This window comes from Ictidomys tridecemlineatus, chromosome 3, assembly GCF_052094955.1.
Source record: "Ictidomys tridecemlineatus isolate mIctTri1 chromosome 3, mIctTri1.hap1, whole genome shotgun sequence".
Classification (NCBI taxonomy): Eukaryota; Metazoa; Chordata; class Mammalia; order Rodentia; family Sciuridae; genus Ictidomys; species Ictidomys tridecemlineatus.
The window spans coordinates 77,417,649-77,444,399 of record NC_135479.1 but is presented as its reverse complement, the minus strand read 5'-3'; the positions used below and the strand labels follow the sequence as shown (position 1 = coordinate 77,444,399).

At 54.0% G+C, this 26,751-nt stretch overlaps 4 protein-coding genes across 12 annotated transcripts; 2 read left to right on the top strand and 2 right to left on the bottom strand.

Moving 5' to 3' along the window:
* Positions 1–795: 795 nt before the first annotated feature.
* Positions 796–6,831, bottom strand: Abhd14a (abhydrolase domain containing 14A). Of its 4 annotated transcripts, none has more exons than XM_040269790.2 (6): positions 6,676–6,811; positions 4,492–4,561; positions 3,574–3,788; positions 3,326–3,441; positions 1,792–2,027; positions 796–1,572 (listed from the first exon to the last, which is right to left on the bottom strand). In XM_040269790.2, the coding sequence occupies exons 3-6, from the start codon at positions 3,705–3,707 to the stop codon at positions 1,366–1,368; spliced, it is 693 nt and encodes a 230-aa protein (XP_040125724.1). In that variant the 5' UTR covers positions 3,708–3,788; positions 4,492–4,561; positions 6,676–6,811; the 3' UTR covers positions 796–1,365. The 4 variants fall into 4 exon arrangements, with proteins under 4 accessions (XP_040125724.1, XP_040125722.1, XP_005327042.1 ...); XM_040269788.2 differs by lacking the exon at positions 6,676–6,811 and adding an exon at positions 5,207–6,669; XM_005326985.5 differs by lacking the exon at positions 4,492–4,561 and having other exon boundaries at positions 6,676–6,831.
* A 1,082-nt stretch (positions 6,832–7,913) lies between these two features.
* On the top strand, positions 7,914–12,107 carry Abhd14b (abhydrolase domain containing 14B). Of its 3 annotated transcripts, none has more exons than XM_005326984.5 (4): positions 7,947–8,076; positions 8,930–9,165; positions 10,532–10,773; positions 11,093–12,107. In XM_005326984.5, exons 2-4 carry the CDS (start codon positions 8,955–8,957, stop codon positions 11,270–11,272), a joined length of 633 nt encoding a protein of 210 aa, XP_005327041.1. In that variant the 5' UTR covers positions 7,947–8,076; positions 8,930–8,954; the 3' UTR covers positions 11,273–12,107. The 3 variants fall into 3 exon arrangements, with proteins under 3 accessions (XP_077899402.1, XP_005327041.1, XP_013214812.3); XM_013359358.4 differs by having other exon boundaries at positions 7,966–8,116; XM_078043276.1 differs by lacking the exon at positions 8,930–9,165 and having other exon boundaries at positions 7,914–8,076.
* A 1,018-nt stretch (positions 12,108–13,125) lies between these two features.
* Pcbp4 (poly(rC) binding protein 4) lies at positions 13,126–23,910 on the top strand. 4 transcript variants are annotated; one of them, XM_078043273.1, is made up of 13 exons: positions 13,126–13,299; positions 19,788–19,944; positions 20,325–20,348; positions 20,460–20,492; positions 20,722–20,838; positions 21,066–21,197; positions 21,358–21,486; positions 21,736–21,810; positions 21,983–22,027; positions 22,105–22,168; positions 22,287–22,339; positions 22,431–22,600; positions 22,728–22,950. In XM_078043273.1, the coding sequence occupies exons 2-13, from the start codon at positions 19,864–19,866 to the stop codon at positions 22,948–22,950; spliced, it is 1,146 nt and encodes a 381-aa protein (XP_077899399.1). In that variant the 5' UTR covers positions 13,126–13,299; positions 19,788–19,863. The 4 variants fall into 4 exon arrangements, with proteins under 4 accessions (XP_077899399.1, XP_077899400.1, XP_077899398.1 ...); XM_078043274.1 differs by lacking the exon at positions 22,728–22,950 and adding an exon at positions 23,215–23,910 and having other exon boundaries at positions 13,128–13,299; XM_078043272.1 differs by lacking the exon at positions 22,728–22,950 and adding an exon at positions 23,018–23,910 and having other exon boundaries at positions 13,129–13,299.
* Positions 23,860–26,051, bottom strand: Gpr62 (G protein-coupled receptor 62). The gene has a single exon (XM_005326979.5). It carries the CDS (start codon positions 25,699–25,701, stop codon positions 24,610–24,612), a length of 1,092 nt encoding a protein of 363 aa, XP_005327036.2. The 5' UTR covers positions 25,702–26,051; the 3' UTR covers positions 23,860–24,609.
* Between the last annotated feature and the right edge of the window lie 700 nt (positions 26,052–26,751).

The following is a 26,751-nucleotide window of genomic DNA, read 5'->3' as shown; positions in this document are numbered from 1 at the left end:
CGGTCCCTGACGCTAAAAGTGGCCGCTGCGGTGTTGAGTAAGTAGTAGTTCTCAAGGCGCAGGGCTGCAAAGGCCTGGCCTGTTTCCCCACCCCCTCCCGCAAGACTTCAACCGCTCTCCTTTTCGTGCTTCAGCGGATCGAGAAGATTCTCCCATGCCTCATCTCCATGTTTAGTAAGGTTGTTGGTTAATATCTACCTGTTCCACACTGTGACCTCCAGGAAGCTGGTCCACGTGTCCGCAGGATTCTGACCCTGGTCAGGCACAGAACAGCTGTCCAGACAACGTACCAGGAATGAAGGATACATGGCCTTGTTGGGAATATGTGTGACTGTGTGAATGTGCCACGGTGTGGGCAAACCTGTGTATCAGTGGACATGACCATATGTGTGACAATATGAATGTGAGTTAGTGAGTGTGATGGGATGTCACTGAAAAAGATGCAATCCTGACGCCTTATGACAGTGAGACGTGGGGGAAACAGCACACTCTTGGCTGCCCCTGTGCCAAACTGGATCTTCTTCACCCACCAGAGACGGAGAAACAGACATAGAGGTACCCTTGGCCACCTGCATGTGCACATTTGTGTAACTGGCTGCTCTTTGCACTCTCAACCAGTTCTGCTCTCTGCTCCAGTGGCTGAGTCAGTTTGGCAGCCCACAGGAGTGGAAAACTTCAACCCCTGGACCAAGAAAGCAGTCTGGAAGGGTAAGGGAATGGCCCATCCCATCCTTCCTGGGGTTGAAGTCTCTGGATGTTCACTCACACATAACAAAGGAGCAAACAGGCTTGTGATTCAATAGCAATGCTGTTTTAATTCTTAAACCAGTTTCCCCATACTTCTGTCTACACACTCTACATTCCAAACTCAGCTCAGCTACCCAGACCCTGGATTTCCCACCAATCTCAGTGGTCATACAGCAGCATTAACATGCACTCCTGCTTTCCCCATCTCCACATGACCAAATGCTTTACTTACCAGACACATTCAATCCTACAACTTCCTTCCGAGCTAGATGTTACCATCATGTCTGTTTAACAGATGCCTAAACTAAGGCATACAGAATTAAGTCGTAGAGTGAGGAAGTGGCTCACTCTTAGATCCACAGGGTTCTGGAGCACCCCCCCCCCAACCCCAGCACCCGCCCCTAAAGAGTCCCAAACTTGCTTCCTACTCCCACCTCTCTGGAAGCACACCAGGAAAGAGAGCCTGTTACTCTCTAGGCAAAACAAATATGCTTTTCTTTATTGTGCCTGTGAAGTGAAATGAGACATCCTGGCTGGGCCTGCCCCTTGGGCCTGGCTGGGCCTGCATCCCTGGTTGGGAGAGAGTGGTGGTCCAGACCCTCCTAGCACAGGACAGGCCTAGTGCTTTGGAAGTGGGTTAGTTCGAGACAAATGGTCAAGAAAGTCAAGGAGGACGAGATGGAAGTCTTGTGGCTTGTGGAGGTAGCAGGCATGGCCTGCGTTGTGTATCTTCACCACAGAGTGATTGGGCAGGTGGCGGAGCTGCTGCAGTGACTCTTGAGCCAGTTTGTGGTCGAGCTCCCCATACAGGATCAGGGTTGGGGTCTGCAGGGCAAGGCAAGAGGCTGTGATCCTGGAGACAGGTGAGGATCTGATCCCCAAGTTATTATCTTAGGAAGACTTTCCGAATCCCCACCTCCTCCATTCAAAATCACCGTTAGAGACATGTCCCACCAAGTAAGACTTGAGTCCTGACTGCCCCCTCCATGTCACAAATTAGGGACAGGGTGCCACAGTGACCTTTGAAGATCCTTATTCTAGTACCTTCACAGCCCAGAATTGTTCCTGGTTGTAGTTCTGGGTGGAGGTGGGAGCGATGGGCACGAATCCACGTAGCTGGTGGTGGCTTTGCATCAGGAAGGGCAGGGCGTAGTGGCCACTCAGTGAGGGGCTCACTAACACAGCATTCTGCACCTCCAGGTCTCGCAAAACTCGCTCCAGCAGCTCTGCCCTCCCTGCCTCTGTGCTTACTTCCTTTGAAGGTGCTGAGTTCCCGAAACCTGGGAATGGCAGCAAGTACTAGTTGAAGGTAAATCTGGACTTCTTTCCCACCACAGTGTAGAAGACATGGGGACCAGTGGCACATGGTACATGCTACCCCAAACTTCCTAGAAGCAATTTTTTTTTATATATAATGTAATAGGCCTGCTAGAAAAATATCTTTTAGCCAGGCACAGTGGCACATGCCTGTAATCCCAGCCACTTGGGAGGCTGTGGCAGGTGTATCACAAGTTTGAGACAAGCCTCAGCAATTTAGTGAGATCTAGCTTAGTGAGTTCTAGCCAAGGATCTAGCTCAGTGATAAGAGTACCCTGGTCTCAATCCTCAGGACCCGAAACAAAAAATACCTGACAATACCCAGTTTGGGGGAAAGATGTAGAAAAACAGGCACTTTCATATATGACTAATGGGAGAATAAATCTGTGCAGCTCTTTGGAGGGTGAGGTAGTATTTTTCAGAATTTTAAAATGTGTATCCTTTGATCCATCAATTGTTCTCAGTAACTACCCTAAAAAAAGGATTGCCTCCATGCTTAAAGAAGCATGTCCAAAAATGTTTTACTCTTGAGGATTTCAACTGACATTGAAAACTCTAAATCAATCTACATATCCACCAGTAGAGGAATGGCAGATCAAAGGAGATTTGCAGAGACCAGCATGATCCAAGAGTCATAGTGTAGGGGGAGAAAACCAAATTGCAGACAGACTTGCAGAGCCAGCAAGACACTAATCATGTTTTCAATCCCCACCACACTATCCTGCATACCATCTGTGTTTCTATGTGTGGAAATGCTGAGGAGAGGGGTCTAGCACCCCTGCCAACTGCTTAGAGAGGGAGTGAAATGTGGCACAATCTCTGAAGGCTTCACTTTTTTTTTTTTTTTTAATGACAAAAATGACAGTGTCAGTTAAGGGTGTAGCTCAGTGGAAGAGCATGTGCTTAGCATGCATGCACGAGGCCTGGGGTTGAATCCCCAGCACCAAGGAAAGAGGAAGTGTCACAGGGGTGGTGGTGATGAAGAATTGACAGCACCAATCATTTGTGTTGTTAAAAAAACCAAAAAGCCACAGAGTTTGTGAGTCATATTTCTATTTGCTCTGACATACAAACACACTGTAATTTTCAAGGAAAACAATATAAATACACATTTTCATGTGACCTGCCACTGCTTATCCAGACACTGGCCCCCAAACCATACCTTAAGGCTTCCCTACCCTTCCAATTTCCCCTTCTGGGAAGCTGCCCCTTTGTAATTGCTATGTCCTGCCTCCCTAGATCTAAGGGTGGGGGTGCTCACCTGGAAGGTCAAGGGCCACAGCCCGGTAGCCCCTCCGTGATAATAGCTGCAGTGTGCCCAGCTGCTCCCATGTGTGGGAGTTAAAGGCCTTTCCATGAAGCAGCACCACCTCCACCCTGCAAGCACACAGGGAAATATATCCTGAGACCTGGGGCAGCCTACTGTTCTTTCTCCCTAAGTTTTTCCCATTGCTTTTGTAGGTCCCAAGCACCCTGAGTCAGGCTGGGGTCCTTCAGGTCTACACCCACCTGTGTGTCCGATGGAGTGGAACCACCTCACGGTAAAAGATGGGGGAGTTTCCTGGGGTAAGACCAACCAGGACTGTGACATTGGGGTCTCCCAAGAGCCAGGAAGTTTGCTCAGGGGGGCCAGGCAGTCCCATATACAATAGCAGCAGGAACAATAATACACCTAGGCCCAGCAGAGCAGCCTTGTACCGGCTCACGCAGGTCTGTACCGCAGTCTGGAGGAGGAGGGAGAAGGAAAAGAAGCAAGGCTGAGCCCCTACAAGGTGTCTGGACCCATCCCCAAACCCCAACCTGAAGTCCCTACAGAGAAAGATCTGCAACTCTGGCCCTTTCTTTGCTCTGGACAAAAGACTGGGGGTTCAATACCCAGCCACTCCATATGCCAGGACAAAGGCCCAAAGTGTGAGGAGGTGCATCTGAGTTGTCCCTCTAGCACACAGCATGCTCAGTGACCATCATCCCTGACAGTTAAACTTACTTCAAGCACTGATGACAGCAGGCTCCTGCTCAGCCCCCCTCAATAAGGAGGTCCATAAAGAACAATAAAGAAGATATAATTACAGGTCTCTTACAAATGAGGAAATTCAGGTTTGGAGAGGTGAATTCTATTGCTCAAGTAGCACAAAGCGGGAACTGGGATTTGAACCCAGGGCTGGACTCCTAACCATCAGGTCACACTTGGTTTGGAAGAAGGAAAACATGGAAATGGGAGGCAATGGATGAACTGAAGCCCCCCTACTGGATAGAGTGGTGAGGGCTATCCAAGGAGGAAGACTATTTGAAGAGACCACCCTCTGAGGGCAGGCTCGGAAATAGTTCATTTTATTATTCTGTATATAATACTGCTAAAATCAGAATGTGTTTTATGGTTGATGGGAATATTTAATGGCTGACCACAGCTGTTTTGAGGAAGCTCACAGAGAATGTTGGTGATGGAGGAAATGCAGAGGCCTGAGCCGGTGTGGGGCCAGGGAGGAGCGTGGTTCACCTAGAAATGGAAAAGGCAGCTGGAGGTTGGAGAGATGAATGTCTCCACCCCCATATACAGACACACATACAGCTTCACACCAAATGACCTGCTTCATGGACTCCTCCAGTACAGGGCCTTTGCCAGCCCAGGGACAGAGCCCAAGCAGGTAGACCTGGCTTTACAACAGGTCTCTGCCAATTCCTGACCCTGAGTCTTCAGTATATCAGTAAAGTGGGATAATTCTGGTTGCTCTCTCAAGTCTCCTGTGAGATTTAAATAATACAGGGGACTTAAGAGAAGGTGGGCTCTGTCCCTGTCATCATTTCTTGGGCCTAGGATGAGCACAGCCTGCCTTCTCCTAGGATTCTAGTAAATAATCTTTTTTTTCCTTTTCTTTTCATATTTATCTTTTAGTTGGACACAATATATTTATTTATTTATTTATTTTTATGTGGTGCTGAGGATCGAACCCAGGGCCTCGCATGTGCTAGGGGAACGCTCTACTGCTGAGCCACAACCCCAAGCCCATCTAGTAAATAATCTTTATTGAGCACCAAATAGGTGCCAGCTAGAATTAGCTGGAGTCCAGTCTTGGATCTCTCACACACCTCTGGGGGACATTTGGAGGGGATATCCTTCCCCTGCCCCCACTCCCACGCCTACCCTCCAGGTTCCGGAGTTAAGTGGTGGATAGGCAATGGCAGTTGCACTGGTGCTGATGGAAAAGCCAGGTGGAGAAACAGCTCTTCTTCCTAGTCAGGAACAGCAATAGGACGCATACCCACAACCTAGCACCTACAACGTAGTGTTAGTCTTGATTCCTACTATACTGAGCTTTGGGGTTGGACCCCTCCTGGCTGTCGGGTCTGCTGAAAAGTTGCAGCGCCTCTCACAGGAGGGAGGGGCAGGGCTTTGGTCGTTGCTTTGGCAATCCAGGGTGCAGCCCTTCTAGACTGTTGCAGCTGCAACCGGTGGCTCTAGAGATGGGGTTGGGATGGGGTGGAGTGGAGAACAAGCTGCCCTTTAGGCCACCGAAACACGTGTCCACAGTGACACTCACGTGTCCATACGTGCACACAGTCTTGCCCCTGTACCCTTTTCTTTTGCACGAACTATTCCCTGTACATACATGCAGAGTCCTTGCACACTTATTGGTCCTTGCACAATCAATCCCTTGCAATAACACTCTCAAAATCACGCACACAGTCAGGCATCAGGAAGGCGGACAGTGAACTGGCACACTCTTTCAGAAGGACTTGTACAGGGCGCTCTGGCACATGCCTGTAATCCTAGGCACTTGGGAGGCTGAGGTACAAGGATTACAAATTCGAGGACAGCCTGGGCAAATAAGCAAGACCTTATCTCAAAGTAAAAATAAAAAGGGGGCCTGGGATGTGGCTCAAGCGGTAGCACGCTCGCCTAGCATGCGTGCGGCCTGGGTTCGATCCTCAGCAGCACCACATACCAACAAAGATGTTGTGTCCGCCGAGAACTAAGAAAAATAAATAAATGTTAAAATTCTCTCTCTCTCTCTGTCCCCCTCTCTCACTCTCTCTTTAAAAAAAAAAATAAAAATAAAAATAAAAATAAAAATAAAAAGGGATTGGGGATGTGGCTCAATGGTAGAGCGATTGCATGATATGTGCGAGGTCCTGAGTTCAAATCTCAGTATGGCAAAATAATAATTAATAATAATAATAATAATAAATTAAAAAACCCAAACAACCCACATGCAGACACTCAGAAATACCCAAGCACACAGTCACACATAGTCCTAAAACTACACACTCACATAAGAAACACAAGCACAGACAGATAATCACACTCCCACAGATAATCACACATAGAGAAATACCCCAAAGTAGACATACATAGACCCACAAATACACCGCCCCCACATCAGTACGAAGAAACAGACTGACAGATACACAAGCGGACACATACATATTCCTGGATTCCCAAGAATACAGCCTTCAGGCAGACACTTGCGTGCACACACACACAACACGCGATCACAAGTACACTCCCAGACCCAGCGCGTGCCCCTTCAGTAGGACTCTGCCCCAGGAGGCCTGGGAAAGGTAGCCCGCCTCCGGGGCCAGCCTTCCTCCTTCCTCCCAGGGGACACTCACCGGGCCGACCCCGACGACCCGGCGAGCTACTGCGGGGCGGGCCCCGCCCCAGCGGAACCAAGAGCCAAACAGCGCCGCGGCCATGGCGTGGCCTCCGTCACTAGGTCGGCTGCTCCGTGACTAGGCAGTGACAAGTGAGGCTACCGAAGTGCGCCTGCGCACTCTGCAGCTGGCAGGCGGGGCTCCTACGTAGCAAATAGTTCTAGAGGAGAGGACTGGGGGTGGCGCCTCAAAGCACCAAGACCCGGCCGGGCCCTCCCCGTCCAGAATTTCCGAATAGTTTTGGGCTTAAGAACTGGCGGAGAGCCACCAGATTCTTGTCCCTAGAACATCTTCACTTTAGCTCAGTTATCTCTGTGGATACAATGGGAAGGATTTAAGACCTGTCAAGTCTCCAAGTCTCAGCCTGGCACAGAGGCCTCCTTCTGTAAATGCAGATACTATTTGTTGTTATGCAGCTGTTACAGGCGCGCGCGCGCGCGCGCGCACACACACACACACACACACACACACACACACACACACGAGGAGTCAGGCTTGAGTTCCTGTCTCTCATGCAACCTATCCTGCTTGCGATGTGTGACCATAGTCTGGTCTGTCCCAGGCTCAGGGCTCCGCGTGGTAACCAAACTCGGCACAAAGAAGCTGTGTACAGTGCACAGAACTCGATTCTTACTGGTACCCTGCAGAGGTGGGCAACATTCCACCCATTCTACATGTGAGGAAACAGGCTTGGAGAAGTTGGGAAAACGACCAATGCCACCGGGCTGAACCTTTTTTTTTTTTTTTAATATTTGTTTTTTAGTTTTCGGCGGGCACAACATCTTTGTTTGTATGTGGTGCTGAGGATCCAACCGGGACGCACGCATGCCAGGCGAGCGCGCTACTGCTTGAGCCACATCCCCAGCCCCCCACCGGGGTGAACTTTGACGGAGCCTTGCACTCAAACCTGAGAACATTAATTCTATGCCAGACGTACAATTCTGCTTGGGCAGACCTGACTGGGGATGAGGGTGATAATGGGCAAGAAGGGAGCAGCACAGGGATGCAATTCCGAAAGGGCCCGCATCCTCAAGGTGTACCGAGTCTACAGTGGGCATGTCATGAGGGCTTCGGGACCGCTTTCAGTCTCGCGCCTTGAGCATGTGGGACCGAGTGGCTTGGGGAAACTAAGGTCTCTGTAAGAACAAGAGGGTTTAGTGGCGTGGACAGACCCGGAGACAGCTTGTGAACACAAGAGGGCGCCCTGCAGCATGGCCGGGTCCCCGCCTGGAACCCAGCCCGGGTCCCAGCCCCGGTTCCCGCCCCCGCCCTGGAGTCAACCTCTTCCCTGTTTTCCTCCCCATCCGCTGCGGGCACTCTGCTTGCCTCCGGTGTGCGCGAGACTACGCCGCTCCCCAGGTACCCAACTTGCAAGCTCGACGCACTCTTTCTCTCTCTGGTCAGAACCCACTCCCACCTACCCCAAGTCTTCCCATCTGGCTTCCCAGATCCCCTCCTTCTGTGCTGCCCTGCTTCCGCATGGGTCCGCCAGACCTAGGGAGCCGAACCTTGGTCCCGGGAGTAGACCGAGTGAACCGAGTGAACCGTAGCGGGGAGGATTTGACGGCGCCCCTGGCCAACGCTTTGGGCCCCTGCCGTTAGCACACTGAGCACCCTGTGCCCCTTGCAGGCTGGAACTCCAAAACTCTTGCCCGCTGGGCACTTGAGTTTCGGCCTTTAGAAAATGGGCATTTTATTGTAAACTTTGGCTCCTACCGCCTGCAGTGCCAACTCCCGACCTGTACCAGAGCGTTGGGGAAGATAAGGTTGATAAGCAAATTACTTTTTGTCTATTGAGCATTTACTGTGTGCTAAACATGGTGCCTGATGCGAGCATTTTACATGCGTGGCCTCATGTAATCCTAGCCACCTATAAGCCAATCCTAGTGCATTGTCCCCATTTGTACAAAAGGATAATAGCGATAAGAACAATAACCTGTAGAAGAGCTCCGCTGTTATTTATTTTCTTAAACTCTTAATAAAATTCGTAATTCTTGAGGTAGGCTTTATTATCCCCATATTGCAGATGAGGAAGCTGAGGCCCAAGGTCACACAATTAAGTGAGTGGCAGAGGCAAAAATGACCTTGAAACTTGTTTCTAAAGCCCTGGAGGCCTCCTTGCTACCCACTCCAGACCTCTCTCTGAGAGCCTCCCTGCTCCACCTGGGCAGGATGTTCTGTGGCTCCTCATCAGTCTGGCTTTGAACCACAGGCACTTCAGAACAGCAGCAGCAGAAATGGCAAGTGTGGAGCAGCGAGAGGGCACCATCCAGGTGCAGGGCCAGAGCCTCTTTTTCCGGGAGGCACAGCCTGGAAGTGGGCAGGCCACTGGCTTCTCTGTGCTGCTATTGCATGGTATCCGCTTCTCCTCTGAAACCTGGAAGAACCTTGGTACACTGCACAGGCTGGCTCAGGCTGGCTACCGGGCTGTGGCCATTGATCTGCCAGGTACTTCTGGAGCAGGCTTCTGGGTAGGGGTTGGGGAGGTCATATCTCAGACCCAGGGCCTGGGATGGGAGGGCTAGGAGGACCTAAGAGTTGGGTGTACACTATAAGTGTCTTTGAGCTTCTCCACTATTGATCTAGATGGGGCTTGGACACCACTCAGCTTCTTGCTATTACCCGGGGTGTCTCTGAGCCTTATTTCTTCATCTGTAATGGGAGAAGATACTGCACTCATGTATGGGGTTGCCCTTAGTGAGAATGGAATAAGACTGTCCATGTGAGTATATGGCTAGTGTCTGACATACAGAAATGTGTACTCAGCTCTTTGGAAGTTAAAGTATTTTGACAGAGCCACATTCACAGGCTGTTAGAAGAGTGAGACTTGAATCTCCTGGCAACTTGGAGGGCATGGCAGCACCTGATGGGTAGTTGTCATCCCACATGCAGATCTCTGAGTTGGGCGCTGGAGGAGGTAGGGACAGCCTCCAGAGAGCTTGTTAAAACCTGGACTGCAGGCCCCAGCCCAGCTATCAAGTGTGGGAAAGGAGGCCTGGCTGATCTAATCCCCTCAGAGGCCAGGGTTGGTAAGGTTTCAGGGCTCAAGGGCAGGCCTCCAGCCTGGAGGAATTGATCCAACAGCGGGTTGGGCTGAGCTTCAGGGCAAAGGTCTGGAGCTAAATTGCCGGTGATGGGGACTGGCTGGATGCAGTGGGGCAGACCTATAATCCTAGCAACTCTGGAGGCTGAGACAGGAGGATCGCAAGTTCTAGGTCTCAAAATAAAAAGAAATGGCAGGATGTAGCTCAGTGGTAGAGTGCCCCTGGGTTCAATCCACAGTATGGTGGTGGGGAGGTGGGACTGATTGATTGGAGAGGGAAGGTATGAGTGCAAAAGCGGCCCCTCAGCCACTGTCCTCCAGGACCCCACTCTGTGTTAATTCACAGCCAGGTGCCCTTTAATGAATCAACTTATTTTCCCACAATAGTCTTCAATGGCAGGTACTTTTGTTATCCTCTTTTATCAGGGGACACTGAGCAGCTGAGAGAGGGTTGAAGGGACTTGCTAATGGTCACATGGACAGTAAATGGAGAACTGGGACTTGGATTCAGCACTGTTAGATTTCAGATCCTGATTTTTTTTTCAGGGTACTGTTAGTGGGAAAGGTGGGCACAGTATGGAGGGAAATGCTTATGCTTGCCATATTTATGATAGATTAGGCCACCATAGTTGTAAACTTGGGCTACTGGGTATAAGTAGAAACCTGGGCACAGAGAGATTGAGGTTCCTGGGAGGGCTTCCTGGAGGAAGAGACTTTTGTTTTCCCACTCACTATCCTTGTCTTGCCTTTCCCATACCTGAATCTCTGCAGGTCTGGGCCACTCCAAGGAAGCCGCAGCCCCTGCTCCTGTTGGTGAGCTGGTTCCTGGTAGCTTCCTGAAGGCTGTTGTGGATGCCTTGGAGTTGGGCCCCCCAGTTGTGATCAGTCCATCATTAAGTGGCATGTACTCCCTGCCGTTCCTCATGGCCCCTGGCTCCCAGCTCCGGGGCTATGTGCCAGTGGCCCCCATCTGTACTGACAAAATCAGTGCTGCCGACTATGCCAATGTGAAGGTACCCTTGTGTGGGAAGCTGAGACACCCCTGCCAGGAGCCTGGAAGGGTCCATCCCTGAGTCTTCCTCATCTGGGGGCTGGATAACCAATGGGTGGCCTCTGGGAGGAAATGACTGCCAAATTCCATCATTTTGATGTACTTATCAGATTTCTGTACTAAGCTCTGTACTAAATTGTGTGCTGGGGCAGACACAAATCCAAGCCCCCAACCTACTGATCCAGCTTGTCTCAGTGTGTCACCGCTGATGGCTAGAACTGATCTTCAGGAGGCTGGAATGGCAGGCCCGCCCTGTTGACTCTGCTCCCATTTCCTTTCAGACTCCGGTCCTAATCGTATATGGAGACCAGGACCCCATGGGTCACACCAGCTTTGAGCACCTGAAGCAGCTGCCCAACCACCGTGTGTTAGTTATGGAGGGGGCTGGGCACCCCTGTTACCTGGATAAGCCTGAGGAGTGGCATGCAGGGCTGCTGGACTTCCTGCAGGGGCTAGCATGAGGCTCAGCCTTGCAGATGGGGGTGGACTGCCTTCCTGCCTGCCTTGGGAATCTCTCTCTTCTCCTACCTGGGCTCTGGCTTATGCACATGCAACAGGTTTGTCTGTCTATAAGTCTATATGGAGTCTTGTCTTTTGGGGTCTGTCTGCCTTTTTTCTACTTTCTCTTGCAGTGACAGATTGAGAAGGTAAAATCAAGAGGGGGAAAAAAACCCTCAGGAATTGAAGAACATAACCTGGTGGAGGGTAATTGATGAGTTTCTCCTACAGGCTTTTCTGCTTGGCCTTAACTCCTTACTCTGCCCAGCCCTCCCCTGCCCTCCCCTCCCCTGCCCTCTCCTCCCCTCCACCTCCACCTCCTTCTTTAAGCCCTACAGGCCAGCCACTCCCTCCTCCACTTCTCTAGCCCTCTTAGGCCACTTGCATGCTTACACATTTGAGTCTATGTTCCCAAAGGTCCTAACCTTTCACCTGGGAGCCAAACCATACAGGTGTATGTAACTCGACTGTCATGCACATTCTCATGTACAGTGTGCATTGCATGCATATAACACAAGTGCTTACACATGTACACTTCCACACATGCAGACCTCACTGGGGACCTCACACGCCATCCCTTGCTGGTGACTCTCTTGCTCAGGATGTGGCCAGCCCGAGGCTCCACCCATTGGTTGCAACTGGTCCCAGCCCAGAATTGCCCCCTTCTGGGCGTTCCACACTTTCCCAGGTTATCAGGCCTGGGTCTTCTCAGCTAAGCTAGTTTCCTGCCCTGAGGTTTGGGGGTTGGGGGAGGAAGATGGATTGTAAAGGTCGGTGAAATAAAGTGCTGCAATTAGACCCCACAGGCTCTTGCTGTCTCCGGAGCACCGCCCCTACCTCCGCCCCTTGGGACTGCCACTGTCGGCCCCTCCCCCACCCTGGCGGGACCAGATGGTCCCCCTGCCCTTTGTCCACCAGACCAGATGGAAGGAAAGAGAGATTGGATTCCCCTCCCCACCCACACACACCCAGGTGCCAAGAGACTCAGCTGTGGGGGGAGGTGGAGGTCAGTGGGACCAGGCTGAGCCGATTACAGAGGAGAGGGGGAGGAAAATTTGCTCCCGATGGAGTGGGGGAGGGGCAGGGGACTTGGGAACCGCTCGGCTCCTCCCCCTACTCTTTCCCTAGTAAAGAACTGAAACGGTGTCCCATCCCTTTGGACCCCTAACCCCAAAAGGATTTCCGGGTGTAGATTTGGGGGAATCACGGGGCGGGGTGCATAAGGGCCACACGGCTCTCAGGCCCCTCCTCCGGCTAGTCGGGTAACCTGTCCTGCGCGGATCAGGGCCGGGACGTGCGGTGCGGAAGCTGTGGGTGGCTGAGGGGAGCGGGTCTTGGTGGGCGAGAGCCTGGAGCAGAGGATGGAGCAGAAGCGAGGAGAGCCGGGGCGGGGCAGAGGGTCCAAGCTTGAGGTCCGAGGGACCAGAACTGGGAGCCCGGCAGCGCAGGGACTAGTGCCGGGGCCGGGATCGAGGATGCAGGGAGCTCAGCAGATACGCGGGGTCGGAAGGACTGGCCGGGTGGGAGCTGAGGGGCTCCAGGGCCTGGCGCAGTGGGGAGGGCGCGGGGAGGACCGTGGCTGGGCACCGCGCTTCAAGCTGGACCCCCTGCTCCGCCACGGCCGAGGGCTCTGGGAGCTGCAGGGGAAGGGTCGCCGGAGCCCTCCCGGAAGCGACCGCCGCTCGGGGCGCACCGCGGCGCGCGGGGCGGGGCGGGCGGCTGCGGCACTGGGGCGGCTGGGGCGGGCCCGCCGCGCTGTAATCGGATCCGGGGAGGGGGCGGGGAGGGGCCGGGCCAGGCGGGCCGGGGGGGTGGGGGGGGGGCGCGGAGCCGGGCTCCGGGCCGGCCGGGCTCCGCGCCTGTCAAACCCCTCATTGTTCGCAGCTGATGTCACTCGCAGTTGTGAGCGGCCGCCTCTCCCGGGGACAATGTGGGACTGAGCGGCCCAGCCGCCGCGCCGCCGCCGCCGCCGCAGGACAGCCCCAGCGAGGTAGGGCGCGGGCCGGGCGGGGCACGGCGGGCAGCGAAGTTTGGGGGTTCGGCTGGGGGCGGAGAGTTGATGCCCGAGTACGTGGGTTGGGGTCCTGGGAGACTGCGAGGAACACGTTCCTTGCCCCATAGGGCTGAGGCCTGCACAGGTGGGGGGCACTGGTCTGCCAGGAGAGCCCCCAGCACCAGGCAGGGGCTCCTGGACCTTAGGTACCAGATTTGAGGCCCCATCCCTTTCGCGCTTTTTGTCCTTTGAGCCTGCCCTGTGTTGGGGGTTCTGTCCACATCTGCTATTCTCCTGCAGCTCCTGGCTTGCACACACCCCTTCCCATTCTCTGCAGTCCTCAGAGGAACCAGACACAGACTTCCAGGCCAAGGGTGTATGCAGATGGTAGTTGGGGGTAAAAGTGGTCCCTTCCTATTCAACTCCTAGGTTCTGACCTAGCTTCTTGTTTGGGGTCCTGGGGGGTGGGGGTCTCTGCTACTCACTTCAGCCTGGCTCTTCTGCCTGCCTGGCCTGGGGAGGGAGGTGCCTGCCTCTTCACTCCCCTATCCCAGGACCGCCATCTTGAGACCTGTGGCACCCAGGGCCCCGCCCCACCCCAACACCCAAGGGAGTGGTCTTCAAGGGGATGTACCCTAAGCCAGTTGCATCCCCTGTTCCCAGAATATGGGGCTCTGGGTCCACAACAAGCCCAAGATGATCACCTTCTTGCTGGACCAACAGGACATGTGTCCCTAGGGCTCCTCCTTCCCCCACAAAGAGCTCTTAGACCCCAGGCACTCCCCAGGGGCTGAGATCTAGCCCTTGGGGTCACCCTCATGGCCTCAGGACCAGTACCTGGTACGCTATTGTTTCCCCATCTGAAGATCTCCTAACCCCTCCAGGTCCTGGAACCCCTTCAACTTGCAAGGCACCCCCATCCCTGCCCCCACCCCCTAGCCTTCATCAGCATGCAGGCTCAGACTGCCCAAACACAAGGGGATTGTTCTCCTTGCATGCCCAGGGTGGGGGGCTGGGAGCAGGCGGCCCACACACCCTGGCAGGCCCAGGCCGTGGGGAGGCTGACTTGCCCCACCCTGTGTCCCCAGACAGGCTCTGTCCACTTACCCTACTCCCATCACTGCCTCTCTCCTCCAGTCTCCATCACCGTTGCCCAGTGGCACCAACCTCTTGAGGAATGAGCATTGAGCTGCCCAGGTGGACCCCGGGTTCTCCCAGTCTGCCAGTTGTGGCATGTAGTCTTACAAACAATTCCCTTATATTCTGGACCTCAGGTTCTTCTCTTGATTGGTGAAGCCTTTCTAGTTGTGATAGGCTGAACCCAACTCAGTTCTGTGAAACCTATCCCATGCTCTAGTGCTTCTTACAACCCCCCTTCTTGGGTAGCCTATTCTGATTCCCTAGAAATCTCAAAACACAGTCCAAATTCTTCATTCCAGCAACATGCCCAGGGAGCCTCTAGACCCCCCAAAACAGCAGGAGTAGGGGCTACTGGGTGCTGAGAAAGAACTGAGAATCCTATCCAGGTAGAGCCTGGCTCTCTGCCCATGTGGCTAGTCCTTCAACCCTGGGTCCTTAGGTGAGCCTCATGGTCTCTAGCGATCTCAGGCCCTGTGAGCCCTAACAATTCTGCCTGTATTCTGAGCCTGGTCCTGTCTCAAATTTCTTATCCTCCTGAATCTCTCAGGGTAGTGGAAGGACGGGCTCTGAAATGCTCAACTGGGATTCCTTTGAGTTACAGCCATATCTTTGGGGGCACAGAGGCCTGAGTGTGTCTCATCTGACTTGGAAGGTTGGGGAAGGCTCCACAGAGGAGGTGGCATTTGAGAAGGATTTTGATAGAGAGTGAGGAGGATGGGCCTTTCAAACTGGGATCATCAGCCTGGGCAAAGGCCCAGAGGCCTGGAGGTGGTAAGAGGTGGTTCTGCAGCCTGACCTGTATGGGGGATGGGGTAGAGATGAGACAAGAAGAGTTAGCAGGGGATGGACCATGAAGGGCCTTGATTGCCTGTCTATGGGTTTACTCTTTGGGTTCTGGGAATCATGGCTACTGAGCGGCAGAGAAAGTGCGCTGTCTTTAGCATGGAGAATGGAAGCCAGAGATCTTTCTCAATTTGAGTGAGATCATGCAGGAGTGGGTACCAGTGAGTGGTGCTGTGGCATTTCTCCTGAGCCCAATCTAGTTTCCCTTGGTTGTGAAGACTCTTTGGGGCTATCTAATGATGCCCTGAGGAGGGGAGGCTGTAGCATTTATAGCTTCTGATAAGGGGAATTTATCAGAGGTCCCCTTTCCAAGCTCCTCCTTCTTTACTTTGTCTATGAAATAGACCCAAAGCAAGAAACCAGAGTCTGGGCCTGGGGATGTGGCTCAAGTGGTAGCACGCTCGCCTGGCATGCGTGCGGCCCGGGTTCGATCCTCAGCACCACATACAAACAAAGATGTTGTGTCTGCCAATAACTAATAAATAAATAAATATTTTAAACAAAAAAAAAAAAAAAAAAAAAAAAAAAAAAAAAAAAAAAAAAAAAAGAAACCAGAGTCTGGAGCTTATAGACCCCAGGCTGCTCTCCCCTTCTCCTTCCAAAGGGAGACTGAAAGGCTGAGGCTGGGCCCATGGTCTGAGGGGCAGTTTTTGTGGTGGTCTAGCTAATCAGCAAGGGTGAGCATCCCTCAATTAGGCTACAGGCAGGGGAGCCAGTAGCCCTCCATGCTGACCCCCTGCCCAGTGTCCACCTCCTGCCACACCCTGCCTTGCCTGATGCTCTGAGCCATTCCCTAGCATCACTGGGTGTGGCCTGCATGACTGCTTTTGGAATAGGAGAAGTAAGCTGCTAGGTTGGGAGCTGGGAGAGCTGAGGGAGAAATTGAGGGATGTGAGGTGGGGGATAAAGCTGAGACTGGATCCCCCTTTCTCTCATCCAGGTGGGTCCACAGGCCCCCAACTGGTCCAGATACTCTGGCCAGAAGAGACAAGGGAATCCCCAAGGGGTGGGCCAGTCTACTTGAGTTGCCTAGCCCCAGGAGCCCTCCCCTCCCCCGGATTGTTCTTGCTCCAGAACAAAGCCAGGGTGGACACTTGATCCCTGCATGTGGGGGGAGCTGGCTAAGCCCCCGGCCCTTTGATTGGGCAGCTGTCATGGGAGAGAGACAGCTGGGGGGGAGGGGCAGGAAGGGGGCAGCCACCATCGCTTACACAGCTGTCACCCCCCCACCCCTTCCAGCCTGAGTGGCAGGAAGCCAGGGACAGAAGGAGTGGGCACCGGGTCTGGGGAGGGGGCCTGGGGAGCAGGAGGGAAAGCCCGAGGTCAGAGGCCTGATCTGAGCTTGGTATGTTCTGCCAGGGAGCCCTGCTGACCAGAGGGGGCTGGGCACCCTCAGAGGTGAGCTGGAGGTCAGTGTGGCATGATGTGTGGCTGCCACGTGGGTGGCCCAGCAGAGACCCAAAACCCACCAGACTGGAGCAGCAAGTAACTCTCTAGAGCCCCAGGGAGGGCAGGGGAGCCAGTAAAGCTTAACGGGGGCTGCTTATTTTTAGGGCTATAGGAGAATAATCTGAAAGACATATATCAGGACCCCCTGTTCTCTCTGAAAGACAGGAAAGACCTTGAGGGTCTCTCAGAACAGAAAAGACACAAAGAAACCAGCAAGTCTCCCCCATCCCATCCCCCAAACATAGTTCAGGTGGGTAAACTGAGGTCCTGAGATCAGGGGAAGGCTGGGCCAAGGTCACCAGTTGAATTTAGGGCAGTGAGTCTCTGTTGCAGACCCAGGTGTCTTTTTCATGGCAGGAGCTTCAGTTCTGGCCAGGTTCCAGCCCTCCTGCCCTGTTTTTCCTGGGGCTACAAGAGGTGATGAGACGGTATGGGGACACAGTGTCATTTCTCCCAAAGGATACCTCCCCAAAGTGGATCCCTTTGCCCCACCCCCAAATTCTGGAGTTCAGGACTGTTTCTTTGGACTACCTGTCAGTCCTCTCCAAACAAGACCCACTAGCCACTGTCCACTAGCCAGGCAGGGGTTTCTGAGACAACCAAAGCCTGCAATCCCACCCTGAAAAGCCCGACCTCCAGAAAGAGGACTAGCAGACCTAGACAAGAGCGACCCGAAAGGGGACACACATGGGGCGTGATTCAGGCCCGTGCTAGCAGGTAGGACCCTGCTGGTCTCTTAATTCCCCTTCTCTCTGTGACCTTGGGCAGGTTAAGACCCTCTTTAGGTATCAGGTTCCCCTTCTGTGCAGTGAAATCATCTCAGATCACCAGGATGTTTGAGCACCGTCTCTGGCCCAGCTCTGAACTGAGCCCCAGGGGACACAAGCAGAAGGTGGCAGCCTTGGCTCCTGCTCTAAGGGGCTCCCAGGCTTGGCTGCCCAGGGAGACAGAAACCAAGCACGTCATCACAGTGCTTTGATGGGGGAAGTGCAGGCAGCCAGGGGAATGTCTAGCAAGGGCAGCCAGCATTAGGTTGGCCAGGATGTCCAGAGAGCACAGTCCCTGCGTCTACTGCTGATCTCTCCCCTTTGGTGAGCCTGTGGCAGAACTCAAATGGAAGGAGGAGCAGGTGCCTAGGGAAATGAGCCGGGGAACAGAGCTGTCATCCTCATTTTGTATAGATGAGAAAAAGGATACTGCATGCAATACAGTGGCTTGCTCAGGTTTCCTGAGAAAAAACAGGTGGAGAGCCCCACTTTCCACTTCCCACCTATGCTCCACTAGTGCGAGGGAAGGTTAGAAGAGGGCCTTGGACAGAGCTCTGTGCCCTTGACCCTTATGTTAGAATGGGACAGGGGGCTGAGGAGAAAGATATCGAGAGGCCTTCCAGGTGTTTCATATCCAGTACACTCCTCCTTTGCCCCCATAGTCTTCCAGGTAGAAGAAATTTGTAGGGAGAGGGCTTAGTCTGGGCCCAGATTTGGCATCAGTTGGTCCCACTCCCTGTCTTTCATGTGTTTTGGTCCCTCAGTGAGCTCCTCATCAAAAGCTGAACCTTGGAGGGAGATGGCCTCTGAAGAAGGATTTCTAAGCAGGATTAAGTTCAGGATTAAATTGGGGCATGAAAAGGGGTCGGGGTGGGGAGGGTTGGTGGCTGAGCTAATCCCAGTAGCTAATCTCAGGCTCCACCTTCCTCCATCCGTTTAATGGCCTTGACATTCTTGCAGCCCACCAAATACCTTTCTTACCAAGTACAGTCCCAAGGAAACATCATCTGTTTTATAAGTGAGGAAACTGAGACCCCAGAATTCAAAACGAGTTTTTTTGTGATACAGTAGAAAGTGTTCAAGGCAGGGAATGTGGCCAGCCTGGATGTTTCTTGCCTTCGGTGCCCAGGGCCATTCTCCACAAATAGGAAAGGGATTGGAAACACTGTTGTGCCAGCTGCTGACCAACCCCCGTCCCTATTGAGTGCTGAGTGCATCCTGCCCAGAGCTATCTGCATGGAGCCTCAACTCTAGTGACCTCTAGTAGATGGGATGCCTCTGGGGGTGGCCTTTGCCAGACAGGGGGAAGGAAGGGCAGGAGGGCTAGAGCCTCACCACCCACCTGGCTACCCTCCCTTCAAGATCTCCATTTTCTGCATCAGCTTACTCTCCAGCTGCTGCTTTGCACAAAAGCCAGTGGGCTCTGGCCTCATCCTGCCAGGGTGAGGAGAGGAGCCATAGTTGGGCCTTTGGTGTCCATCTGACTCCATTCTTGTCTTGTTTGCAGGAGGTGGGCAATATAATTGGGAAGGGAGGTGCCCAGTTCTCCTCCTTTTATTTAAAGTTAAAATTTCAACCTTAATTCCACCTTCAAGTCCTATCCACAGGGATCCTGTCTTTCAGGGAAGAGGATGCCTTTTTTTGATTCTCATAAGTTTCCTAGTTAATTCCTCTTTTTTTTTTTTTTTCTTTTGGGGGGTGCTGAGGATAGAACCTAGAGCCTCAGGCATGCTAGTCAAGCACTCAGTCACAACTCCAGCCTTCCTCTAATATATGAGAGAAATGGGGTACTTTGTGAATGCACTTATCTCATTTTAATTCTCATAACTTGAGGGTAAAATTGATATCCCTTTTGAAGATGGGGAAGTTGAGGCCCAGAAGGATTAAGTGACCTATTACACAGCTAGCAAGACACACAAAGCACACTGGTCAGAGGGATATTTATTTTTGATACTAGGGATTGAATCCAGGGGTACTTTACCACTAAGCTACACTCTAGCTCTTTAATTTCTTTCTTTTTTAGCTTGAGACAGGGACTTGCTAAGTTACTTAGAGGCTTGCCAAGTTGCTGAGGCTGGCCTTGAACTTGTGATCTTCCTGCCTCAGTCTTCCAAGTTACTGAGATTACAGGCATGTACCACTATATTCAGCCAGGGACATTTACAAATCAAAGTTTATTCTATCTCCCTTTTCTGGAACTAGTCTGGCTCTGGGGTCCCTGTGTAAGGGCAGGAGCAGGGTGAACTGGGCTACTCTCTGAAACCCCTTCTTCATTACCTCTGCCAGAGCCGGCCAGGCCACAACGTGAACGTGGACGTGGACGCACTCCCTGGCTACTGTGGCCCCAGCCCCGCCTGACAGGATGAGCAGCTCAGATGCGGGGCTGGAGGAGGAGCCAGAGCTTAGCATCACCCTCACACTGCGGATGCTGATGCACGGGAAGGTGAGTGGGTGGGGCTGCCAAGGCTTGGGACTGTTGGAGGCAAGGCAGGGCAAAGCTGGGCCAAAGCAAATTTGATCTCAGGAATCTTGTCTTCTGTGGATCCCCTATCTGATGGAGGGGAGGAATCATCCTTGAGACATTGGTGTCCATCTAACTGTATTCTTTTTTTTTTTTTTTTTTTGGTATGGGGATTTAACCCAGGGGCTCAATCACTGAGCCAAAAAAAATATTTTAGAGAGGGAGTCTAAGGTGCTTAGGGCCTCGCTAAAATGCTGAGGCTGACTTTGAACTCATGATCCTCCTGCTTCAGTTCCCAAGCCAGTGTGATTACATGCGTGTGCCACTGTGCCTGGCTAACTATATTCTTGTCTTGTTTGCAGGAGGTGGGCAGCATAATTGGGAAGGTAGGTGCCTAGTTCTGCTCTTTACGTCCTTTTCAACCTGAGGCCTCAGCCCAGGGTAGGAGGCCATGACCACTCTGGCTAAGAGCAATTATCTTGCTTTGTCTCCCACAGAAGGGCGAGACTGTAAAGCGAATCCGGGAACAGGTGAGGATGGAGTTTGGGGGAGGAATACAGGGTACTTGATATGGAAGGGAGGGGAGACCCCTGTCCCATCTTCTCCCTGAACCATTCCATCTGCAATGACCAGTGAGTGCCTGAGAGGGTGGTGGCCTCCAGGCTTGGCTGGGGCCTGGTGACTTGGACGGGCAGAAAGACTCCTGGTCCCAGAGTGGGGAAGGTCCCCTGCTGCCCAGCATTTGTCCTGTACCCGCAGAGCAGTGCCCGGATCACCATCTCTGAGGGCTCCTGCCCTGAACGCATCACCACCATCACTGGGTCTACAGCAGCTGTCTTCCATGCAGTCTCCATGATTGCTTTTAAGCTGGATGAGGTCTGTGGATGGCTGGGTGGGCGTTCAAGGGTGGTTCCCTGGGAGAAACTTGACTCCTACTCAAGATAGTAGCAATGAATGGGAGGGAAGGTCAAGCCCAGGGCAGTGTTCCCTTGGAGGAGGACTGGGGAGGGTTACCTCCTTATGCCTCAGCAGAACAGGGCGTGATGAGGGTTGGAAGGAGGAGTGGGAGTGTGTGTGGCCAATCCACCATCTCCCTGCTCCAGGACCTTTGTGCTGCTCCTGCAAATGGTGGCAATGTCTCCAGACCTCCAGTGACCCTGCGCCTTGTCATCCCTGCCAGCCAGTGTGGCTCACTGATTGGGAAGGCTGGCACCAAGATCAAGGAAATCCGAGAGGTGAGGGAAGAAGGATGTCACCTAGAGGGAGACCCCACCTGCTAATAGTGAGAGGGGAGCTGGGCTTATGGTTTCAGACCCTCCGGGGAGCTCTGAGGCTGGGCAGCCCTTCTCTGGGCTCTCCGAGTAGCCAGACGTAGCCCCTGCTTTCTATTTGCAGACCACAGGTGCCCAAGTGCAAGTGGCAGGGGATCTGCTCCCCAATTCCACAGAGCGTGCTGTCACTGTGTCCGGGGTGCCTGATGCCATCATTCTATGTGTGCGCCAGATCTGCGCTGTCATCCTGGAGGTGCTGCCTGTGATCAGGGAGGGGGGCAGGAGATGGGCCCTGGGCCTTCTTTGTCGGGCACCCCAAAGCCCATACCTATGACACCAGATGGGGTAGGGCAGGGTTTCAGGGATGGAGTCTGAGCTCCAGAGTGTAGGGATGCATTTATCTGGGGGTCACGGGGGAGAGGGCCTTGAGGCCACTGGGCATTTAGAGAGAGAACTGGGGCCTGAGAGGATTCTGACAGAGTCTCCCATTTGTGCCTTCTAGTCCCCACCCAAAGGAGCCACTATCCCCTATCATCCGAGCCTCTCTCTAGGTACTGTCCTTCTCTCTGCCAACCAGGTAAGGGGAACAGCGGGAGGGATAGGAAGAATTACCGAAGAAGGGGAATCAAGATGGAGGGGAGGGGGTGGAAAAGGGAATTGGGTATCTGAGGAGATGGGGAGGAGTGGTCCTGCCCAGCTGCCCTGGCTGGTCACAGTAACCACCTTTTAACATCACTTTGTCCCCTCAGGGCTTTTCTGTCCAGGGTCAGTATGGAGCTGTGACTCCTGCTGAGGTAAGTGACCTACAGCCCAAGCACGCCTTCCTAAATCAAGCCTCCTCTAACCTCTGACCCCTCTTTTTTTGGCACAGGTCACCAAGCTCCAGCAGCTCTCGGGCCATGCAGTCCCCTTTGCCTCACCCAGTGTGGTGCCAGGTAAGCAGCCTCCGCACAAAGCAGGGGCAGATCCCATGAGGCGAGGCAGCCCCCTTAGAATGGAAATGGGGGCCCTGAGAGACCTAGAACCACACCCAGTCTCTCTTCTCCACCTTAGGACTGGATCCTGGCGCACAGACCAGCTCACAGGAGTTCTTGGTTCCCAATGACGTGAGCAGGGGATGGGGTGGCTGGAGGATGGGTAAAGGATCTGGGAATCCGACCTTTGCCCAGGGTTAAATTCTGCCTCTTCCTTCCTTAGCTGATTGGCTGCGTGATCGGGCGTCAGGGCAGCAAGATCAGTGAGATCCGGCAGATGTCAGGGGCACACATCAAGATAGGGAACCAAGCCGAGGGTGCTGGTGAGCGGCACGTGACCATCACTGGCTCGCCAGTCTCTATCGCCTTGGCTCAGTACCTCATCACTGCCTGGTGAGCATGGGGTGGGCGGCAGTGGGGTGATTGTAGGTGGGGAGGGGAGAGCTGACCCCCTTTCCTTCTGGACTGATCCTCTGCCTTCCCTAACATCCTTCCCTTTCCTCATGTTATTCTACCTAAGTCACCCATGTTGCCTCATCTTTTTCCTCTGTTCCCATCTCTCATATCCTCTTTCTCCACTGCTCTTTTCCCTGGACCTTTGGTCACCCCATTTCTGCTCTCTTCCCCATACTATATCTGCTTGTCCTTTCTGCCCTCCTCACCTTTCCACCTTGCCCATCTTCCTCCCAAACACATTCAACCTGTCTCTTCTCTCCTGTCCTTTGGCTAATCTAATGCCATAATCTGCCCTCATTACTCCTGTCTCATTTCCACTTTCCCTTCATCTCCCCTCTATATCCCTCTCTCCAGTCTAGAGACGGCCAAGTCTACCTCTGGGGGGACGCCTGGCTCAGCCCCCGCAGACCTGCCCGCCCCCTTCTCGCCGCCCCTGACGGCCCTGCCCACAGCTCCCCCAGGCCTGCTGGGCACACCCTATGCCATCTCCCTCTCCAACTTCATCGGTCTCAAGCCTGTGCCCTTCTTGGCTCTACCACCTGCTTCCCCAGGGCCACCCCCGGGTTTGGCAGCCTACACTGCCAAGATGGCAGCGGCCAATGGGAGCAAGAAAGCTGAGCGGCAGAAATTCTCCCCCTACTGAGGCCAGCTGAGGCACAGGCGGGGGCAGGCAGGACCACAGGCAGGGGGCTGCCTCCGCATCCTACCTGCCCATGGAGACTCCACCCTGGGGTCCCAAACACCGCTAATGCCAGACGCATGGATGCACCCCCTACCCTGCCCTGGTCTTTGGAGTTCCCCCTCTTGGAGAGGGGGCAGTTTCTGGCCCAGGGTTCTGGGAGCTATGACAGCCCCAGGACAGGAGGCAGTACCCCTTCAGCTCTGTGCTTGGATTCAGGAAGCAGCCAGGGGCCTCCCTAGTGCTCCACCAGGGAGGGTGGTCACCCATGTACTCTCAACCCTTAGGGCTTCCTGGCCTACTGCCCCACTATAGGAATCAGGGAGGAGGGCTGAGGGTCGGCTGGGGCCATGTTTCTCTCCACCTCCCTGCAGATTCCTGCTGCTTCCACTGATCTCCTTTTGACTGGAATGGACTGGTTGGGCTTGTCAGGGGGCAACCCAAAGAGGCGACTCTGCCGGGTAGCTGGGGGAGTGGCCTGGGGGCAGGGGCCCAGTTCTCAGCAGCAGACACTCTGTACAGTTTTTTCAATCCCTGTTTTTGAATAAATATTCTCAGCGACCAGAAAGCTGTGAAATACTGGTGTTGGGGTGGCAAAACCTCCAGAAAATGGGTATAGCTGAAGCCCCAGAGGACCTCCCATCTGTGAATCCACCAGCCCCAGTTGGGCCACAGCCCCTTTCACATGCCAGTTCTGGGATTCCAAGACTCTTTGGTGTGGGTCATGTTGTCCAGCCTTGCTATGAGCACCGAATTGATCCAGTTGATCTCTGGGCATTTTAGAAGCAGATAGAAGAGTTTCAGTGGCTCTGTCCAGACTTCTTGCTGCACACATCAGGGCAGTCCTAAGTTTCTCTATTGGTTTCTTTTGCTGTGGATGTAACTTACACCTGCCCTGTCTGGTCCATCACTTTGGCTGGAAGCCCTTAGGATTCTCTTCTTTGTGACCCTGCCCACTCTCTCTCCTCCCTGGACCTGGAGATATCCATGAATCCCACAGCCTATAGTGGAGGAGGGCGCCTTAGAAATGGTACAGGGTACAAAAGGGAAAACTGAAGCCTTAGGGAGGGTAGGTTTGGGCATAAGGCCATGCAATGTTGAGTCCCAACCCAGGATTCCAGAGAAGCCTCTGGGCCTTGCCAAACTGTAGACAATCTTCTCTTCATGTACCAGAGCTGAAAGTCCAAGCAAGGCACCTGCTTTGACCTGTGCAGGGGGCTGGATGGGCCCCCTCTAATCCTATTCTTTCTCCAGCTTAGGAGAGTTCTCAGGTGGCCTCTGGCATGCTTGGACTCTGTCCTCCTGCCAATTCCCTGGCAGGATCTGGTGCCTCAGAAGGACCTAGGGCAGGGCCCTGAGGGGATCCCTGGAGACGCTGCAAGAGTGCCCGCGGTTGCCAGGCGTGCAAAGTGCAGATTCCAGGCGTCCCGGGCAACGTACAGCGGGTGAGGCGACCCAGTGTCAAACGGATGGGGCGCTGCAGCAGGCCATACAGAAAGGGGTGTGCCGCGAAGGCCGAGTAGGCTACCCAGGTGACAGCCGCCTCAGCCTCTGCGGCCCGCGCTGCAGGCGCCAGGCACGCGCAACCATAAGGCAGCCAGCAGGCTGCAAATTGGCCCACGGCCAACGCCGGGGCTAGGGCCGCCTTGCCCCCAGGCAGGCGAGGCCGGAGGGGTGGCAAGAAGGAGAGGCGGCTGTCCAGAGAGTCAGAGCGCAGCCGGGACATGCGCGCGGGTCTCGGCGGCCTCAGGGCTGCGCGGCGGGCCACAAGAAAGATGCTGCTGTAGGCGCCAAGCAGCAGAAGCGCTGGCAGCGCGAAGGCCAGCAGCGCCCAGAGCGGCCGGAAGGGCCCGAGACCACCGACCAGGACCGAGCAGCGAGCTGGGGCAGGGGGCGGTGCGGGAGGCGGCCCGAGGAGGGAGAGTGCCCCCAGGAGCCCGGCTACCGCCCACACGGCGGTAAGGACAAGCCCCGGCGGCGGCCACACGCCTGGCCGCAGCGGGTGCACTATGAAGCGGTAGCGCGCTAGGCCGAGGGCGGCCACACCGAGCGTGCAGGCAGGCAGCAGCGCTGCGGAGAGGAAGCGCGCAGCGCGGCACGGCTCAGGCCCCAAGCGCACGCCGCCCAGCCCGGGCGGTGGTGCTGCCAGCAGGCCGAGTGGCATGATGGAAGCGGCTGCCAGCAGGTCCACGATGCACAGGTGCACCAGGTAGAGCGCGTCTTGTAGTCCTGGAGTGCGCAGCACCACGACCAGCAGCGCACCGTTGCCCAGCAGTGCCCCCACCTCCACGAGAACCGCCAGGATCAAACCCACCGAACCTGCGATTTCTGTGGCGTTCAGCCCTGTGGTGTTGGCCATTTGAGCGCTCAGGCTTCACCTGCGTTGGTATGCGGAGAGCAAACTCGAGCCTCCAGCTCCAGGATTCCCATCACCTGTCCCTTCTTTGCTCCTCTGGCCCCTCACTTCATAGGCCGCCCAGGAGGTGGCCTCGACGCCCAGGCTGCCATCCTCTTGGGGGCTTGGCCGGCCTCATGGAGGGGTGCAAGGCTAAGTTGGCCGGCTCTCTCCCCCTGCCCCAGCCCAGATCCAGCAACTCAGCTTCTGTCGGAGATGGTACTGGCTGTCACTCTGATGTTGCACTTTGGAGACACAGAGCTGGCAAGGGAGGGGCAGGGCCTGGTGCCAGCCCCCTGGGTCCTAGCAGCTGCCAGCTGGAGGCTAGAGGCTCTGCTGTGAAAGCGCCTGAGGGTGCCTGTTGGGGCGGGTATGGGGGAGGCACAGCAGATGTGTAGATTTGAGGCAACCAGACTGTTCTGCCTTTCCCAGGGATGGGAAGTGGGGGTAATCAGATCAGTTGATCCATATACTGAAAGAAACTGAGGTACCAGTCAGAAAAACGGGAGTAGGAAGACTCTTATGTATGCTCTGGCTCCTGGAAGGGCTAGTTCTCTCAGAAAGCATGTTGGAAAAGTCCCAGGGTATAGTATGTAGTAGGTGCTCAGGTAATAGGATCTTGGTATAGAATAGGCGTTCCATGACATTGAGTGGAATAAATGAGAGGAGGTCTTGGCAGGCAACTGCTGGTTGTTTTTTGAGTGATATTAAGTAAATCTTGAGCTCTACTTAATTTTTCACAATGATATGGGGATAGAAATCCTGCAATAACCTTTTGTGTGGGATAGGGCAAAAGAGAAAATAGATTGATATTGATGGAAACCCAGGTTCTTACTGTTTGAGATGGGAGGAAATATGGAGTTGGGGAAGAATGGATGGATTCAGTTACTAAATTGGAATTGAGGGCTGAGGATATAGCTCAGTTGGTAGAGTGCTTGCCTTGCTTGCATGCATAAGGCCCGGGGTTCAATCCCCAGCACCACATACACACCCACACACACACACACACACACA

What these genes read in the sequence shown, in the direction of transcription:
- Abhd14a (XM_005326985.5), bottom strand. Translation starts at nt 6,759, where the DNA reads ATGGCCGCGGCGCTGTTTGGCTCTTGGTTCCGCTGGGGCGGGGCCCGC. An exon ending in GGGTCGTCGGGGTCGGCCCG is followed by an intron (nt 3,789 to 6,675) that starts GTGAGTGTCCCC and finishes CTCCTCCTCCAG; the next exon opens with ACTGCGGTACAGACCTGCGT. An exon ending in CCACTCCATCGGACACACAG is followed by an intron (nt 3,442 to 3,573) that starts GTGGGTGTAGAC and finishes GTGTGCTTGCAG; the next exon opens with GGTGGAGGTGGTGCTGCTTC.
- Abhd14b (XM_005326984.5), top strand. Translation starts at nt 8,955, where the DNA reads ATGGCAAGTGTGGAGCAGCGAGAGGGCACCATCCAGGTGCAGGGCCAG. An exon ending in TGTGGCCATTGATCTGCCAG is followed by an intron (nt 9,166 to 10,531) that starts GTACTTCTGGAG and finishes GAATCTCTGCAG; the next exon opens with GTCTGGGCCACTCCAAGGAA. An exon ending in CCGACTATGCCAATGTGAAG is followed by an intron (nt 10,774 to 11,092) that starts GTACCCTTGTGT and finishes ATTTCCTTTCAG; the next exon opens with ACTCCGGTCCTAATCGTATA.
- Pcbp4 (XM_078043272.1), top strand. Translation starts at nt 19,864, where the DNA reads ATGAGCAGCTCAGATGCGGGGCTGGAGGAGGAGCCAGAGCTTAGCATC. An exon ending in TAAAGCGAATCCGGGAACAG is followed by an intron (nt 20,493 to 20,721) that starts GTGAGGATGGAG and finishes CTGTACCCGCAG; the next exon opens with AGCAGTGCCCGGATCACCAT. An exon ending in AGATCAAGGAAATCCGAGAG is followed by an intron (nt 21,198 to 21,357) that starts GTGAGGGAAGAA and finishes TTCTATTTGCAG; the next exon opens with ACCACAGGTGCCCAAGTGCA.
- Gpr62 (XM_005326979.5), bottom strand. Translation starts at nt 25,701, where the DNA reads ATGGCCAACACCACAGGGCTGAACGCCACAGAAATCGCAGGTTCGGTG.